The sequence below is a fragment of the Saccostrea echinata genome, unplaced genomic scaffold, assembly GCF_033153115.1.
Source record: "Saccostrea echinata isolate AGI-Se365-2 ecotype Australia unplaced genomic scaffold, CSIRO_AGI_Sech_v1 ptg000028l, whole genome shotgun sequence".
Taxonomy (NCBI): domain Eukaryota; kingdom Metazoa; phylum Mollusca; class Bivalvia; order Ostreida; family Ostreidae; genus Saccostrea; species Saccostrea echinata.
The window spans coordinates 15,011,224-15,030,852 of NW_026889777.1; the positions used below are offsets into that span (position 1 = coordinate 15,011,224).

The window sequence follows — 19,629 nt, forward strand, 5'->3', positions numbered from 1 at the left end:
TTTAAGATCCTTGTGATTTAAAACGTCGAAAAGCCCTCCGTTTTTGTTGAACGACAAAAAAGGTCTAGTTATTAGGGCTTTTCGCTTTCAGGCGAAAAGCCCTATTGTTTTCGTCTTTTTTATTATTATTATGCTGAACACTTTTTCGTCACGGATTTAAGGAAAGCCTTTTTATATATACATTTTATTTTATATCCATCTTATAGAACATGCAAATGTCTCCCGTATGTAAGGTTTTGGAGTTCCGGATACGTCACTTCCGGTATCTATGACAAGAAAACTTAAATATTTTAAAAAGCTAAAATCTTTCTCATTTTAATAGCCAAGTTTCCCAAATCAAAGAAATGGATTTTTGAAACAAATACCTACAAAAAAGTCAACGACAGTGCTTTTTGACCACAGATACTTTATTGAGATATATGACATCAAACATTGAAAAAGGGGGGATGGAATTTTTAAAAGTCACAATTAATGGGGGAAAATTATTTTGACCATTGATGTATATTAAGACTGATGATTAGAAGAAACACTGTAAGTTTCATGATAATCAGAGCGGAACTTCCGGTTTTAGGGGTCTTTGAAAATTGTCTATGGGAGTTTCTATGTTAAATTGAAATCAGTCGTGGCACGTTTTCTCTTAAAATAATCAAGATATTCTTGTGAGATTTTAAGTGTAGAATGACCTTTATACGTTACCGACCTCATTAGGTCCTGAAAAGAAAATTCGGGAAAATAAGGGATTTCTAGGGGCCAACATTGAAAACAGACTTTTTCCTGTAACTTTTTCATTTCTGAATGAATTTTTAAACAGTTTTCTATTCTGGGTTCAGATCAAAGAGAACAATCTAAAAATTATGGTCCGTGGGGTCACTTTTTGACCCCTTATAGGAGTTTCAGAAGACTGAAATAATGTAATTTTTAATTATTTCAAGAATAGTTGAGTAAGAGTTATCTCCCTTTGAACCTCAGTTAACAGGTTTTCATACTCTTTAGGTTTCAAGTTTGGTATGCATATGACAAGTACTTCCGGTTTTATGAATCTCTGAATTTGTCTATGGGAGTTCCCATGTTAAATGGAAAATTGCACATTTCACGATATCTCTTAAAGTAATCAAGATATTCTTGTGAAAATTTAGTGATATAATGACTGTGAAATTGTTTCAACCCCATTAGGGTTTGAAAGTAAATTTCTGGAAAATAAGGGATTACTAGGGGCCAAAGTTGAAAACTGACCTTTGCCCATAACTATTTTAATTCTTAATGAATTTTTGAACAGTTTTCTATTCTGGGTTTAGCTTAAAGAGTACAATCTAAAAATTATGGTCCGTGGGGTCACTTTTTGACACCTTATAGGAGTTACAGAAGAATGAAATAATGTAATTTTTATTCATTTCAAAAATAATAGAGTAAGAGTTATCTCCCTTTGCACATCTGTTGGCATGCTTACATACTCTTTAGGTTTCAAGTTTGGTATGCATCTGATAAGTACTTCCGGTTTTATGAATCTCTGAATTTGTCTATGGGAGTTCCCATGTTAAGTGGAAAAATGCACATGTCACGATATCTCCTAAACTAAATAAGATATTCCTCTGAAAATTGAGGGATATAATGACGTTGATATTTTTTCAACCCCATTATGGTTTGAAAATGAAATTCCATAACATAAGGGATTTCAAGGGGCTAATATTGAAAACAGTTTTTCCCTTGTAACTTTTTCATTTCTCAATGAATTTTTGAACAGTTTTTGATTCTGAGTTCAGCATAAAGGGTACAATTTAAAAATTGTGGTCCGTGGGTCACTTTTTAACCCCTTATAGGTCTTTTAGAGACCTGAAATTAAGTAACTTTTAGTAATTTCAGAAATAACAATGTACGAGTTATCCCCCTTTGCAGAGCTCTTTGAGAATTACATAATCGTTAGGTTTTAATTTTGATCAGCTTCTTAAAACTCGATCCGGTCTGATCATTATTTTCTGTTTTTCATTTTGTTAGAGTTATCCCTCTTTAAGGGCCTTGAGATTTAAAGCGTCGAAAAGCCCTCCGTTTTTGTTGAACGACAAAAAAGGTCTAGTTATTATTATTATTATTATTATTATTATTATACCTAACACTTTTACGTTTCGGATTTAAAGAAAACCTTTGGTTATATGTATTTTATGATAAAACCGTCAGATAGCATATCTAAATGTCTCCCGTATGTAAGGTTTTGTACTTCCGGAAACGTCACTTCCGGTATTTACAAGTAGAAAACTAAGATTTCTTTAGGAGCTTAAAAAAATCTTATTTTTCATGGAAATTCATTCAAATTTTAGGAATAGATTCTTCAAAGTAAATTCTACAAAAAAGTTAGCGACAGCGATATTGTACCTTTAACACATTTTTGTGTTATAAGACTCCAAAGTTAGGAAAAGGGGGGATGGAAATTTAAAAATTGAAAAAACTATGTAGGAAAAATATTTTGAAGACTACAAATTGTTACAATTGAATAATAAAACATGTGCTGTAAGTTTCAAGTCAATCCAAGCGTAACTTCCGGTTTTATGAGTCTCCAAACATTGTCTATGGAAGTTTCTATGTTAAATTGAAATCACGCATGTTCCATTATCTCAAAAAGGAAGCAAGCAATTCTTGTAATATTTAAGTGAAATATTTATTTTTACATTGTCTTTAGTTGATTAGGTGATGAAAAGACAATTTCAAAAAATTAGGGATTTTTAGGGGCCAGTACAAAAAACACTTTTTTCCATGTAACTTTTTCATTTGTTAACCAATCTTCAAACTGATTTCGGTTTTGAATTTAGCATGATGAGTGCAATTTAAAAATTATGGTCCGTGGGGTCACTTTCTGACCCCTTATAGGAGTTTTAGAGAATTGAAAAATAGTAAAAATTAGCAATTTCAGAAATAATCAAGTAAGAGTTATCTCCCTTTGTACAACTGTTAAATGCCCTACATACTCTTTAGGATTCCATTTTAGTAAGAATCTGAAAAGTACTTCCGGTTTTATTAGTCTCCTAAAAATGTCTATGGAAGTTTCTATGTTAAATTGGAATCACGCATGTTCCATTATCTCAAAAATGAAGCAAGCAATTCTTGTAATATTTAAGTGAAATATTTATTTTTACATTGTCTTTAGTTGATTAGGTGATGAAAAGACAATTTCAAAAAATTAGGGATTTTTAGGGGCCAGTACAAAAAACACTTTTTTCCATGTAACTTTTTCATTTGTTAACCAATCTTCAAACTGATTTCGGTTTTGAATTTAGCATGATGAGTGCAATTTAAAAATTATGGTCCGTGGGGTCACTTTCTGACCCCTTATAGGAGTTTTAGAGAATTGAAAAATAGTAAAAATTAGCAATTTCAGAAATAATCAAGTAAGAGTTATCTCCCTTTGTACAACTGTTAAATGCCCTACATACTCTTAAGGATTCCATTTTAATAAGAATCTGAAAAGTACTTCCGGTTTTATTAGTCTCCTAAAAATGTCTATGGAAGTTTCTATGTTAAATTGGAATCACGCATGTTCCATTATCTCAAAAAGGAAGCAAGCAATTCTTGTAATATTTAAGTGAAATATTTACTTTTACAATTGTCTTTAGTTGATTAGGTGATGAAAAGACAATTTCAAAAAATTAGGGATTTTTAGGGGCCAGTACAAAAACACTTTTTTCCATGTAACTTTTTCATTTGTTAACCAATCTTCAAACTGATTTCGGTTTTGAATTTAGCATGATGAGTGCAATTTAAAAATTATGGTCCGTGGGGTCATTTTCTGACCCCTTATAGGAGTTTTAGAGAATTGAAAAATAGTAAAAAATAGCAATTTCAGAAATAATCAAGTAAGAGTTATCTCCCTTTGTACAACTGTTAAATGCCCTACATACTCTCTAGGATTCCATCTTAGTAAGAATCTGAAAAGTACTTCCGGTTTTATTAGTCTCCTAAATATGTCTATGGAAGTTTCTATGTTAAATTGGAATCACGCATGTTCCATTATCTCAAAAAGGAAGCAAGCAATTCTTGTAATATTTAAGTGAAATATTTACTTTTGCAATTGTCTTTAGTTGATTAGGTGATGAAAAGACAATTTCAAAAAATTAGGGATTTTTAGGGGCCAGTACAAAAACACTTTTTTCCATGTAACTTTTTCATTTGTTAACCAATCTTCAAACTGATTTCGGTTTTGAATTTAGCATGATGAGTGCAATTTAAAAATTATGGTCCGTGGGGTCACTTTCTGACCCCTTATAGGAGTTTTAGAGAATTGAAAAATAGTAAAAATTAGCAATTTCAGAAATAATCAAGTAAGAGTTACCTCCCTTTGTACAACTGTTAAATGCCCTACATACTCTCTAGGATTCCATCTTAGTAAGAATCTGAAAAGTACTTCCGGTTTTATTAGTCTCCTAAATATGTCTATGGAAGTTTCTATGTTAAATTGGAATCACGCATGTTCCATTATTTCAGAAAGGAAGCAAGCAATTCTTGTAATATTTGAGAAGAACACTTCTTTTAACATTGTCTTCAAGTGATTAGGTGATGAGAAGAAAATTTCAAAAAAATAGGGATTTTTAGGGGCCAAAACAAAAACCACTTTTTTCCCTGCAACTTTTTTATTTTTTAACAAATCTTCAAACTCATTTCGGTTTTGAATTAGGCATAAAGAGTACAATTTAAAAATTATGGTCCGTGGGGTCACTTTCTGAACCCTTATAGGAGTTACAGAAGACTGAAATAATGTAATTTTTATTTATTTCAAAAATAATGGAGTAAGAGTTATCTCCCTTTGCACATCTATTGGCAGGCTTACATACTCTTTAGGTTTCAAGTTTGGTATGCATATGACAAGTACTTCCGGTTTTATGAATCTCTAAATTTGTCTATGGGAGTTCTCATGTTAAATTGAAAATTGCACATTTCACAATATCTCTTAAAATAATCAAGATATTCTTCTGAGAATTGAGTGGTAGAATGAATGTGACATTGTTTCGAATCCATTAGGGTTTTAAAAAGAATTTCTGGAAAAAAAGGGATTTCTAGGATCCAACATTGAAAACTGACCTTTGTCCATAACTTTTTTATTTTTGAATGAATTTTTGAACAGTTTTCTATTCTGGGTTTAGCTTAAAGAGTACAATCTAAAAATTATGGTCCGTTGGGTCACTTTTTGACCCCTTATAGGAGTTACAGAAGACTGAAATAACGTAATTTTTATTTATTTCAAAAATAATGGAGTAAGAGTTATCTCCCTTTCAATATCAGTTAACAGGTTTACATACTCTCTAGGTTTCAAGTTTGGTATGCATATGACAAGTACTTCCGGTTTTATGAATCTCTAAATATGTCTATGGGAGTTCTCATGTTAAATGGAAAATTGCATATTTCAGGATATCTCTTAAAGTAATCAAGATTTTCCTGTGAAAATTTAGTGATATAATGACTGTGATATTGTGTCAACCCCATTAGGGTTTGAAAATGAATTTCTGGAAAGAAAGGGATTAGTAGGGTCCAAAGTTGAAAACTGACCTTTGCCCATAACTTTTTTAATTCTTAATGAATTTTTGAACAGTTTTCTTTTCTGGGTTCAACTTAAAGAGTACAATCTAAAAATTATGGTCCGAGTGGTCACTTTTTGACCCCTTATAGGAGTTACAGAGGACTGAAATAATGATATTTTTATGTATTTCAAATATGATGAAGTAAGAGTTATCTCCTTTTGCAAGTCTGTTGGTGGGCTTACACACTCTTTAGGTTTCAAGTTTCGTAAGCATATGTCAAGTACTTCCAGTTTTATGAATCTCTGAATTTGTCTATGGGAGTTCCCATGTTAAATGGAAAAATGCACATGTCACAATATCTCATAAACTAAATAAGATATTCTTGTGAAAAGTGAGTGATATAATGACTTTGAAAATGGTTTAACCCAATAAGGGTCTGAAAATGTAATTCTGAAAAACAAGGGATTTCAAGGGGCTAACATTGAAAACTGATTTTCCCCTGTAACTTTTTTATTTCTCAATGAATTTTTGAACAGTTTTCGATTCCGATTTCAACATAAAGGGTACAGTTTAAAACTTATGGTCTGTGGGGTCACTTTTTGACCCCTTATAGATCTTTTAGAGACCTGAAATTAGTAACTTTTAGTAATTGTTAAAATGACAGTGTAAGAGTTACCCCCCTTTGCAGAGGTCTAGTGAGAATTACATACTCTTTAGGTTTAAATTTTTATAAGTTTCTGAAAACTTGATCCGGTCTGATTTTTTTTTTATGTTTTTCATTTTGTTAGAGTTATCGCTCTTTAAGGTCCTTGAGATTTAAGGCGTCGAAAAGCCCTCCGTTTTTGTTGAACGACAAAAAAGGTCTAGTTATATTTTTATTTTTATATTCAATCATAACATGCAAGCGCCCAATAGTTGCACAATAATTCCTGTTGCTACAAAATCGTATGTGCTGAAGTCAAATAATTCCTCAATAAAGCTCCAAATGTCTTCCCAAGCAAAGCAAATAACTGGAAGTTATTTATAAACATATATTATGTAGAAGAAAAAAAAACATATCACAGAATTCAGAAAATACTTCTTGTGTATCACTGATGCAGAATCAATTAAAATCCTCATTCAACAAGCCACGCCTACTTTTGTTGACATTAGTTACTATGGTCGACAAATCATTTCTTCCAATGGTTTTTAGCGACGATATTAAAAAATCAACCATTGCAGCTCTTGCTGCTTTCCCCCTCCATTCACAAAGCACTCGGAAATTTGTTCGGAGAATGTTCCCGTCACAATCCTCCTTGGCGCGAGCTATCCAAGCAGAGTCCACGCCCAGCTGCTCACCGAGCATGCGCCCATCCCTTTCAGACAAAACACGTGACAGGTTCATGATACTGTCATGGGAGAGAATTTTCTTTGCAGCTGAAAAAAATATATATATATAATTGATAAGATCAAAATATTTAATAAATACAACATTAGTTTGGAAGATTTAGAGGGGTTGACTTTTACTCATTATTCGAGGATTGAGTCTGCTAAACCTTATCGTAATTACTGTAAAGTTATTCAATATACTATATTAAATAAAAGGGGACAAACCTTCCTCCTTTTGCTTCATTTGCTCTCTTAAATTGTTACTTTCGTTGTTTTTATTAAAATTCTTTGCTGTTACTTCATCTGAAAATAAAAATACATCTAAATATAGGTGGCATTAATCGTTCATATTAAAATTCACTTATACATGAAATATGAAGATAACGACAGTATTCAATCTCGAAAGTCCAATGAAACGATACAAATTTGGAGCAGAGCAAACACGGACCCCAAAATTTAGAGGTGGGTTCGGGTGCCATGGAGGAGTGAGCATCCCCTGGAAGGTCTTATCACAAGGATGAAATATGAAGATAACGAAAAGTATTCCATCTCGAAAGTCCCATGAAACGATACAAATTTGGAGCAGAGCAAACAGGGACCTCAAAATTTAGAGGGGGGATCAGGTGTCATGGAGGAGTGAGCATCCCCTGCCGACCGATCACACCCGCCGTGTGTACATGTTATACATACTAAAGAAATAAACCAGATTTAAAGCGAGGATAAAGACAAACCTGTGGGTAGTTCAGATAAGTCCCGGACTGGAATATTCACAGTGTGGAATGGATTTGCACTGTCCTCTTCGTGAAATGCAAATGAAGCATACGGGATTTTTTCTTGATCCCTGTGTACTTCCATTGGTATATTCACATGATTGTCTGCACCAATCAAATAAGTGATCTTAAACGAATCTGGTGGGTCTGCTAAGCGAAGCTTGATTTGTCCATCTATTTTTAGAATGATCGTCTGCTTTTGTCTGAGCGTAATGTCCTTTGAACGGCTTTGTTTCACCTCGATTAACCCTGCTTTTTCTTTGTTTTCTACATCCTCCCGGATTAAATTTTTATCGATACATTCGATCCAGACAAAAAACGACCCCTCTTCCATATTCCTTTGTGAGTCGTCAAGGAAAGTACAGATATTGCACAGTTGGACCAACCCAAAGATCAGCTGGAATTCCTTTTTAACTGTGTCCCTCATATTTAGGAATATTTTTCTTATTCTTGCAACGGCTATTCTGAAAGACATTATTTCTAATCTTGAAAAGACTGAATTATTATTCAACAATCCTATAAAAAGGTTGTGAAATGTAAACTAAATATATTCGTATGAAAGATAAAAATTAAAGTTTTAAATGTAATCTATTCAAGAAATTTTTGCATACCCCCAGATGCCTTTTGTTTCCACAAGATAGAGATTTCTGTCTTTTTTAAGCCGACATTGGGACTTATCCAGTACTTGAACCTTGCCTTCATTAAACCTGCATGAAATAAGAATTCAATTAATCTATACAATTTATTATATTTTTTTCTGCTTGTCTATACTAGTAGTTAATCCAGTCATATGATTAAATCCACACCTGATGACGACCAGCTGTGTATCTGGATCCTCCTCATCATCCATGGATACTTGGACTGTAAAAGACTTTGTGGTGTCACATTCTCCATCCATTCTAATCTCTACAGCATCAGAAGCCGTCACAATACCTCTAATGGAATCAGGACATTGTTCCTTCAAAGCAGCCACCTCCCTCAAGTCGTAAGGAATAATCTTGAATAAAACATGATAGAATTTTATTGGCAGACAGTTTATGTAGCCGCATTGTTTTTAAAGATATGCATCAAATTCATTTAATATTATTTCATACCCCAAGTCACCTTATATTCTAGATTTTATGAAGTCAATGAAACGTGAAAATAAGCCATCAAACAATAGATTTGTTGAATTACCTTTATTTTTGCTTGCTTAGTTTCGGTCACTAGTCCTTCAGAGAAAGTGACCTTGACATCCGGATTGGCCTCGCTTGTAAATGTCGTTCCCTCCGGAGACACCTCTGAACTTTCAGAGAGGATTTCAACGTAAGCCGTGAAGGCCTCCAAGTTCTTTGTTTTAAAGGAAAGATGAGCGTCGCTATCACTCATCTCCTACAATTAAAATTTATTAAGATTCAATGACCCTCTGATAAGAGAAGTAACTCTTACTGGGATAAATGACTATTGTTCCTTTATAAAATTGTCGAGACCATTTTCTGTAACATTTTTCCGTGCAAGTTACATGTATGTTTATATTGTGTGCATTTTAATCATCAATTATAGATTTCTTTTGCAAAATCACTTGTTTTAAAGCAAAGTTTATATGATTGAATATACAGAGGAACGATGGACTTTTAGGCTTTTAGAAAGCAGTGTGGTATAATGCAGCAATGTCAATTTCTCGGGCTTCAATTATTTCTAATTACCTCATTTGCTGTTTCTATTTCTGTCCAGGCGCCATCTTGTTTTGCGATAACCTTGATGCTTTTGTTCTTTGTACTAGACATAGGGACGTATGTAAAATCAATTTCCACTTCTGATGACGTATGTAAAGGTCCATTCCTGACGACATAGATGTCAGAAACGAGAACTTGGTCAGAGGTCAAAGGTATTTCATCTAACCACGTGTCTCGGTCTTTCATTGGACAAGACCCAAGTGAACAGTTTGCCACTTCAGTGTATACATCTGGTTTATAGTAAATTGTTGCGTCACTTCCGCTAGGATCTTCAATACAAACCGTTACTCTAGAAATAGCAAATCATATTTTGAATCTTTAACATGTACGTTCCTATATCAAACCTTTGAAAATGTTCTTTCTTTTATAGTATCTAAAATTTAAAAAAAAAATTGCTCACTTACTTCCCCTTTTCAAAAATCTTGTCCACAACACTTTGGTATACGTTTGCAAGTTTGTCGATAGCTTGTTGATCATTCTTGCAGCTGTTGATGAAATCATGCAAAAACAATAAAATCATGCAACATACAATGAATTAACAAAGGCAGAGTAGAATAAATAGAGAAGTAAAATAAAACAAATTCTTGCCTGTTGTCCTTTTCTCCATCCTCACCATTTGTTTCATTTTTCTCCACGTACCTTATAATGAAAAATGTTAAGTAATTTGACATGAATAGTTTGAATTTATAATAAATTGCTATTGCCTATCAGTCACGAGATTCTTAAACTATACATGACGGAAGTTACTTGTACCTGTCCATGATGCCAGCAAGAGTTTAAAGAAAACAATCTGTACATACTTTTATACGTTTGGCAAAAACAAACTATATATAATTGTTTTTGTCTGAAATTTTCTGGTTTAAAGATAGGTAAATGTTTTTTGTTTATGATTGCAACTCACTGATTGTTCAGTTCCATCTGTAAGTTTTCTAGCTTTGTCAGTAGGTTATTCAAACTTGCTGTTATTTCAGTAGATTCTTTATCTTGTACTTGTTCCTCGGTTTGCTTTTCTGGCTCTTTTCCCTCTTCTTTCTCATTGTTGCTACAAAAAAGTAAGTAAATAAAACATTGAAAAGAATTATCTGAGATGTTTCCTTATATATCTCTGCAAAATGCATCGTACACAATTCCCTAGAATTCCTAGTAAAGCATAGGAATTAATACCCAAAGATGATGTGGTTTAAAAATATTATTGTTTCTTTTGTTTAGATCCTATGACAAAGATTTCTTACGAGAACTAAATTAACAGTATTTTTCGAGCCTGTATGTAAACCTAATTATTGTCACCATCCGAGGAAAATAATGCCATACTCTTCTTGTTTGTTTTGTTGTTTCAATACATTCTGGGCGACATGATGAATGCTGAATAGAAGCCACATCGCCATATCTAATGCTGCGTCTTCAGCTACTTTAATGGATCTGTTCAGGGAAAAAAAAATCCAAAACGGTGCAAGAACTGGGTTTTTTAATTTTTTATTTTTTTTGACAATTGTGCATAATTTACAAGGAGATAAAATGAAAACATTAATTATGCAATCATCTACTGATTTTTATCATTATACTGTATTCTTTTTTAAATTATTCTTCAAGGATTTTATGCTGATCAATGTCAAACTATAAACACTGTATGAAAATTACACAATTCACAAATGGACTTACGTGTTAATCATGGCCTCTATCAGTTTACTTAGTGTGTCTGCTGTGTGGTTGAGAGATTCTGTCGCTGTCTGGATAACCTTACTCCCACAACTAGAGTGTATATGTCAAAGAATTCTCAATATAATAATATTTGTAAAACTTTTATTTATTTTGATCATCGATAATAAGTATAGGAAAATGCAATGAACCATATATTTCTTAGTGCACTGAAGTATGAAAGTCAGAGTTCGGTTGATTTAATTGAGTTCTAAACTACTTATTCTTACTCGTCTGGGATAGGGTGTTTGTTAAGATTCACCGCCACTGTGGTAAACTTTACACAGGAGCAACATGTATCAGCAATTTTCTTTGCAAGGTTCTCAAATTCGCTCTGATTTTCCCAGTATCTAAAAAAAGAGTCTTCCATTGTCTAACGCTTATTCCAAGAGTTATTGAAACATGTTAAATGTACTTTTTATATGACAAATACTGCAATCACAATTCACAACCGATTTCCTGCCATCACTTACTGTTGAATCAACGGGACCATTAACTCTACTGTGGCCGTTGAACAACTTGTCCAAAGTTCAAGGATATCAAGACAGGTCTTGTTGTAGTATCTACATATGATAAAAGAAAACAAGACTTAGAAAGTGCATTGTAAGTTTACCCCGCTTATATATAAAGAAGTATTAATTACGTGTCCTTAATTTACAATTTCACAAGATATCTATCAATAAATCAAAATGATGATTTTTGTAAAGAATGAATTTATTGTGTGCATTCTCTATGTGTTTTATTTGATGATGTTTTCATTTCCTGATTGCTTTATATGATAATATATTCATTTCCTCTTTGATGATGATAATAATGTACTTTTTGGTCATTTCCTCCTCTTCATATATATGTGAATTGTATTCCCTGTGGTCCTCCGCCATGACGTTAATTGTTTTACAGAATTCATCGTATACTGCAGCCAGTTTGTCCGCTTCTGCTGAATCAATACTACAAGAGACCGAACAGATAAAATTTCATAGATAAGGTAGATATTGTTTTCAAACTTTTCTATGGTTTGTTACAATGATTTGGAATTTATATCGTTTACTTTTGAAGAAAAAAAAAAGCAAATGTGACAATTAGTGATTGCTTCTTTTTTCCTTTTTCTCAAACGAAGAGATAGAGAGCTCACCTCGATATATGAAACATTTAATGCTTTAGTTTGAGAGAGAGAGAGAGGTCACATTGACATAAAAGGAAGCTTAATAGAGCCTACACTGAAAGAACTTACCTGGACATATGGGATAGTTTTCCTTTAAGTTTTGAGCAAACACGGATAGAGCTTGACAGCCCAACATCTTCTGTCTGTCGCCATCTTTGTCTGAATGAAAGATATGAAAGAATAATGAAAGAAAGATTAAAAATACTCTGTAAGTTATAGTTGCTTTCCGATTTTATTCTGTTTCCCAAAAAAAGATTATATTGATTAATAAATTCTCTAATGAACACCTCAAACAACGTTGTAAAACGGTTGCAACGGCCGGAGCAAGCTGTGTATCTGGGCAGGAAAAATGTTACACAACTTATCGCAGGATTATTTTCTAAATATTTTGATGTCTTACACATAGCGAAAGGAAAACACGGAAGTTACAACTTGTCATCTGGAATTTTTTTTTTATTTTTTCTACGACAGAAGTTCGTAAATGAAAATGGTGTCGTCATATGCAGCCTTCAATGTCTTATTTATATTTATTCAAATCCGGACTATAATATGTTTTACGGTGTGACCGTTAGGGCGAGCGCAGTTGTACCATCAAAAACCTATAATATACACAGCTTACACTTGTAACGTTAGCTCCAAACCGCACGAGACACAGTCTAGACTGTGACGTCAGATGACGTCGGAATTTACGGAGATAGCCGAACGTCTGGTTCAACAGTTCTTGTGAAAAAATTAAATGAAATACGTTATAGAGTAGATGCAACTATTTTTTGTTTCTCTTAAGCTCTCTGCAAAGAAATAAAAGTAAACGTATCTCTTGGTAAGGAACAATTATCCTTGGTCTTTTGTACGTTTTGTAATAATTTCGCATGGAACCCTGGTAGCAAAGGAATTCTGGGAATGTTGCCCAAGAAAATTTGCCTGACGTATGTACAGATTTCATTCCGAATTTCCTCTGTTCTTACACGTTAAACTATTGATCTCGCTTCGCGAGCAGCGCTTCGCGCTGCTCGCTGCGCTCGCTATTATAAAACAATTATGGACTCTTTCGGTGGTCAATATTGATATTTTTCTTGTGAATAACAAACCATATTCACCACCGAAAGAGTCCATAATTGTATACTGTTTAAATAACTGCTTGTTGTAATCCAATGTAGACTATGAGTTTTTATGTTTTGAAATTGTGAACCAGTTCTTGTGTGTTGCAATGTAGATTATTTTACTTTTGATGAACAGTTGATATTGCTATATAGAAAAAGTATCTATGAATAGTAATATACATGTATGATTTCTACCTCTGAATAGTAATGCAGAGAATTACCTGAGTGTAATTTGTTTTACCCTCATCATGGGTATAGAGATAATAGTTAAACAGATGTATGCTTTACCTGTGAGTAAAGGAAGAATCTGACAAAGAGAGTCTGATCTTCTCAATGTCTTCTTTAAGAATCACCAAAGGATCATCTTTTTCGTCAACTTGTCTAGAAAAAAAGAAACGATATGTAGATTATATCTACCGTTTTATATGCAAGAAAACGAGTCAAATGAAGAAATACTTAGATAACACATATACCATCAACATCTCCCCAAATGTTCTAATAATCGAATTTTTATTCAACTTTAAAGATGAAATTACAGATACATGTACATGTATTAAATGAATTCAAAAAGAATTTGTAAGTCTTGAAAGATTAAAAAGTTCCTGTTTTAAGATAGCAATGGTGAAGCTAGCTCTTCTCCCTATGTAAGGTCTTTCTACATGAGAAAGTGTTCATTTGGTTCTCTTTTCAATGCTAGTAGAAAGCCCACAAGATTTCTATTTTAAATTTCTTTTCTTATATGTTTTATACTGTCTTATCGAAGGAGAATTTTCAAGCAGATACACTCAAGGCTCTGACAAAAAAAAAAGGTGCTGTACAAGAATTGAAAATATTAAAGTCTCCATGAATTCGAACATTTCATTTACTGTAGACCCTAAAATTAAAATGGCACTCTTGTTTATTATAAATGAAATGAAAATAAACTTGAAACCTCAACATTTATTATTGCTGATCTCTTCAATCGATAATTCAATTAAATCCGTTTCTCTTTCCCGAGTCTTCATTCATTATTAAACTTTAATGCAATATTTGTACGATACAGGATATTTGTTTTTCGTTTGCTGACAAAAGATAAGCTAGCTAATTAGATATTATATTACCTGGCAACACAGATACGTACATGTTGCGTTAATGTTGAAGCAGATACACATTAAAAATCTCAAATGTATTGCGATACCGTAATATATATATAGCATTGATGTGTCTAAAATACATGTTGAATATTTTCGTTTTTACCATTTCTGATAGAAAACTGAAATACTGACCTTTGACCCCGTTTCGTCATGTGTTGTTCTTGTCGTCTTGCCTTCCTTTCGCGTTCCTTCTTCCTTGTACTAAGAAATAAATACAGTAGGATTGTATAATATAGAAAGTACACAAACTGTTTAATAGAGATGATTTTACCTGTTAATTTAGAATTTGAACTGTACTATATATATATTATGAATGGTGAAGGCATATATAGTCAATTCCTGCTGCATAATCTGTTTATGTATTGATATGTAGGTAAGTATGTCTATATAAGAAATAAACTCAGAAATAAGTACAATTAATGCTCTATGAGATTTTAACCTTGAAATAGAGATATATATGCAACAGAGGTATGTGACCTCCTCTGCTTAGAACAGAATCCAGGGCACCTTTTTACAAAAGAACTTACGTCTAAGATCAAAATTTAATTAACAAACAATAGTTTGAAAATTATTTTAATCTATTTAAAAATATTTTTTAAATTTATTTTTATTCTAGCAATTTTAAACAGAATCACTAATTTTACAATCAACTGAAGTTTATGATCGAAGTCGTGATTTCCTTTGTAAAACAAGCCCCAGGTGTGCGAGTCCAGTGCTCTACCAATCGGCCTAAAGGGTTAAGTCACTATCCTAAGCTACTAGGAAGCCAAACATCAGAATCTATCGATCTAAAGGGTTGACTCACTATCCTAAGCTAGCAGGAAGCCAAACGTCATAATCTACCACACTGCTCCTTCAAATCTAATCATTTAATCATTTTAAAACGAGGTAAGTTATTCACAAACAAGTTGATGGAACAAGAATATCAACAGCTCGTTTAAAGTTGTCATTTCATCGTAAGTTCTATGGTCGATACAATGACATTGTCAGCAAATGCAATCTATCATTAAGTCATATGCTGACTAACGTTTTTCGTACTGAATTGTTAGGGTATAACTCATGTTATTTTAACACTGAATTGTCGACGGATTTTTCCGTTATTTGCCGATCATGACAATTGATAAAGTAGCACACGGCGGGTGTGACCGATCGGCAGGGGATGCTCACTCCTCCATGGTACCTGATCCCACTTCTGATGTGTTTGGAGGCCCTTGTTTGCTCTGCTCCCGTTTTGTATTGTTTTAATGGACGTTGAGCTTGAATACTGTTCGTTATCTCCATATTTCACTTGAAATATAAATGATGTGTAATATGTATTAGATATACATGTAGCATTATAATTACTTGAACAGAGAAATAACATTAATGTGTAATAGATAGATCATTTAAAGTAAATTCGTTTTAGCGATAATAATTTCTTAATATTTCAAAGTTTGCGAGGCACTTTAAGAATAAAAGAGGTGCACTTTATAAGGTAATATACCGGTACTTCAAACAGAGATACTTTACATGGTGAAATGCATGTAATGATTGATTTGAAATTGGGACGATGCAGGATAACAGTAAGAATAGATTTCTTCAATTGCTCTCCATCTATACATGGTGATCTCAGATCTCCACCTATACATGGTGATCTCAGATCTCCAACTATACATGGTGATCTCAGATCTCCACCTATACATGGTGATCTCAGATCTCCAACTATACATGGTGATCTCAGATCTCCACCTATACATGGTGATCTCAGATCTCCATCTATACATGGTGATCTCAGATCTCCACCTATACATGGTGATCTCAGATCTCCATCTATACATGGTGATCTCAGATCTCCATCTATACATGGTGATCTCAGATCTGCACCTATACATGGTGATCTCAAATCCATGCATATTACTTGTAGAACATGAATAGAGATCTTTTATTGAACTCTTAATGGTAAAACAGATTAACGATCAAAATAGAAAATGGATATGCCCTCAATGCTCTCAGCCTTCTTCTTAAAAATCATTTTACAGGGACATCTCAAGTGGATTTTAAATAGAGAATTGTTTAATTAAGAAAGTGCACAACCTCGTTTACTGTTGATACAGTAATTAGAAAACCCCGTGTAGATATCGAACTCTCGATGTATACATTTTAGTTTATATCAAGACAGTCCGTCATTAAAGAGTATAATAATTGTGATACTTTTAAGAACTTAATAAAAAAGGAAAGAAAACAGGGGAAATGAATTTAGAATTCATTTTTGGGAAGTCTTCAAGAATTGACTTTTCTAGAGGATAGCAAAAGTAGAAACTCTTTTTTGACATTTACATTCCCTCCCGTTCTTTAATAGACTTTTCCTTTTGATCGTTAACATGTTAAACAATTTTCAAGTAAATGTTGCTTAAGTGAGAATGTACAAGTTCTGATGGAAAACGGTGATAAAAAAAACTTTAAAGAATACAACGATACGCGACCGAGGTTCATGATAATGATCTAGAAGATGAGTGTTACGTGTACCCATTCACCCATGGAAGCCCATATCTATAATTAATGAAAATGGATGATAATCGATTAAAAATAACTGTAGGACAAAGTATAAGCGATGGAATGAAACAGACCCAAGGTTCAGTGGAGCCAGGTAGGGATAAAAATCAATGTTTCTGTTCATTTCTTTCATACAATAAGTGTTTACCTAGATTCACCTAGCTTATGTTAGAATCGTTGATTCCAATGATTTCAAATACAAACTCCTTGTGTATATATACAATTGAACACAAACAACATCTAAATTTGCATTAATGAAGATATTTGAAAGACGTATCAGACTTGAAAATACACAATTACGTAATCATTGAAATTAAACAGTAAACAAATAGCTAGTATTTACAATGACATTAAAACGAATTTAATTTGTTTCCCATTCCATATGTGAATATTTGCAGAGACGAGAATGTATCTTGACAAGTGAGAAAAGAAAAAGGCAACATTTACTTTAAAGTTGTTTAGCAAATCGTCCTTGAGAATTTTTATCTGTGTTTGCTTCACAGAAAATTTCTAGGTAAAATGTAAATGTCAAAGTTTGAATTAAGCAGATCACTTGAACACAACATAGATTGACAAAATTGATAGATGATTTTTTTTAAACAAAAAAAAAAAAAAAAAAAAGACACTAGCAAAGTCCATCTTCCCTATAATATCATACCAAGCTCTGAGAATAAACTATAGACATAACTCAGAAAGGCTTGAATTCCAAATGCAGGCAAGAAAAGTGAAGAATTTTTTTTTTTCTAATGAAACCATATACATGTAGATCTAAGAAGCAAAAAATGATGGTCGTCACTAATATTGTCGAAATAAAATTGTAATAATATGGGCATATCTTATTATATAAGCTGGATTGAAAAGAATATGTTTTTTTAAAAATTAGTTCAACAGTTCAATCGATTTAAATGCTATTCATTTCCATGTAAAGGGAAATATAGGGATTTCTTTTAAAGAATTATGTACATTTTGTAAAAGGCAAACCAAACACCAATGTACCCAAACATAGTCAGATAATAAAACTGTTGGCTTTTGCTTTAAAACTATAAACAGAGGAGGTATAACAGTCCGCTACAATAAAACATCCCATTAAAATAAAAAAAAAATCAAATAAATCTCTTTAGTTAACAATTTATGTGATTTGTTAACCATTGTTATAAAGCCATATAAATGTCGGATAATGGTATACTGCTAAAAAGTAGTTGAAAACCCAGAATGGAAGTAAATTCTCGCAGGAAACATGTTTAATTTATCAATCTTTAATTAAATTAGATAGCTGATCAATATATTTATCACTCCCATTGCATAAGTATAATATTACTTCCATATTATAATTCTTCTAACTCGTTTAATAACCTTTAATATTTTGGGCAATGTTGGGTAAGAAAAAAAACACATATACATTTTAAATGTCAACACAGATAAAATTCCATCTAATCCTACAGCTATGATAGATAGAAAATCAAAACAAACAGGTACTGAATAATGTACCACTACAAGTTCCTCGAAACAGTCGAAAAATCACTGTTCTAAATCGACAACACTGATGTACAGTGTGTCAAGTAGAATGTGCATAATTGTGTAATATAGACAATAAATAAACAGAACCAAAGGAATAACAGAATTATCAGTATAGGACACATGCAAGCATGCATACCCCCCCCCCCCCATTCAAAAACAAAAAAGTTGTTGCATGGTGTTTATGGTGCGTGGGGATCTTTTTTTTCTCTCAGTTATTAGGAGTGTAGACTCCAAGAAAGGTTTTTGTGATGAAATTATTTACGTATCAAGTTAATTTAAAAGGGTAATTTGAAAGAGAATTTAACAAAATATTGGTTTTAAAAAATGTACTTTTGAAATTAATATTTAAAAAAAACCGTGCGTATTATGTGTGCAAAATAGCCATTAAAAAATAAGGGTAAAATATTGATAAATACATAAAATGTATGTAAGACAAAGGACGAACATATATTAATTCTATCAATCTTAAGTTAACAAAAATATTTTTATTTTGTTTTTCCTTACCTATAAAAAGAGGCCGCCATGTTTGCACACAATCCTTGATACAGTAAAGCTGTAGCTAGGTGTAGCTCAGCACGTGTTCCAAGAGAAGAGATTTATAATTAAAAGGAATAATGTAATATATAAACTTCACAAATCCAAAAGAGAGGAGTTTATTTGAGTGTATTTACATTTTTAAACGCAGTGTGCAGTCGCCCGGGAGTTTTGGGTTTTTAAAAATCTTCTGGTGCCTCTCTCTCTTTCTGCTTTCCTGTTACGAGAGGCTTATGTACGTTAGAGTAGGATTTACATGTCTGTCAATTATTCTCTGGAGATTTAAATTATAGATTTCTGAAAGGTAATTCGGACGTTCCCTGTTGTATAGGTGGGAAAGGAAGATTTAAATCGCTCTGTTCATTGCTCGAAACTTTATGAGAGAATTTATAAAGTTAATCTTTAAAAAGAAAGAAAATCAGTTCAATTTATTTAACAAAAGGAAAATTAAACTTACACAGGTGTATAAGGAATGTTCTCACATGGTAATATGGTCATATAACCCAAATTTGTTTTAATTTATCGAGTATAGATACTAATAAGATAAATCAATGATTTCAAAAATGTTGAATCAGAAATGTCATAATGATATTCTTATTGA

General features: G+C 32.6%; 1 protein-coding gene across 1 annotated transcript; it reads right to left on the bottom strand.

The window, feature by feature from the left end:
- Window positions 1–6,407: 6,407 nt before the first annotated feature.
- LOC133193804 (uncharacterized) lies at window positions 6,408–19,208 on the bottom strand. The gene is made up of 19 exons (XM_061329735.1): window positions 18,999–19,208; window positions 14,577–14,645; window positions 13,600–13,692; window positions 12,281–12,370; window positions 11,869–11,997; window positions 11,523–11,612; window positions 11,280–11,399; window positions 11,014–11,103; window positions 10,666–10,773; window positions 10,256–10,396; window positions 9,943–9,993; window positions 9,759–9,839; window positions 9,325–9,643; window positions 8,816–9,010; window positions 8,446–8,636; window positions 8,251–8,346; window positions 7,601–8,103; window positions 7,095–7,172; window positions 6,408–6,917 (listed from the first exon to the last, which is right to left on the bottom strand). Exons 1-19 carry the CDS (start codon window positions 19,016–19,018, stop codon window positions 6,604–6,606), a joined length of 2,778 nt encoding a protein of 925 aa, XP_061185719.1. The 5' UTR covers window positions 19,019–19,208; the 3' UTR covers window positions 6,408–6,603.
- Between the last annotated feature and the right edge of the window lie 421 nt (window positions 19,209–19,629).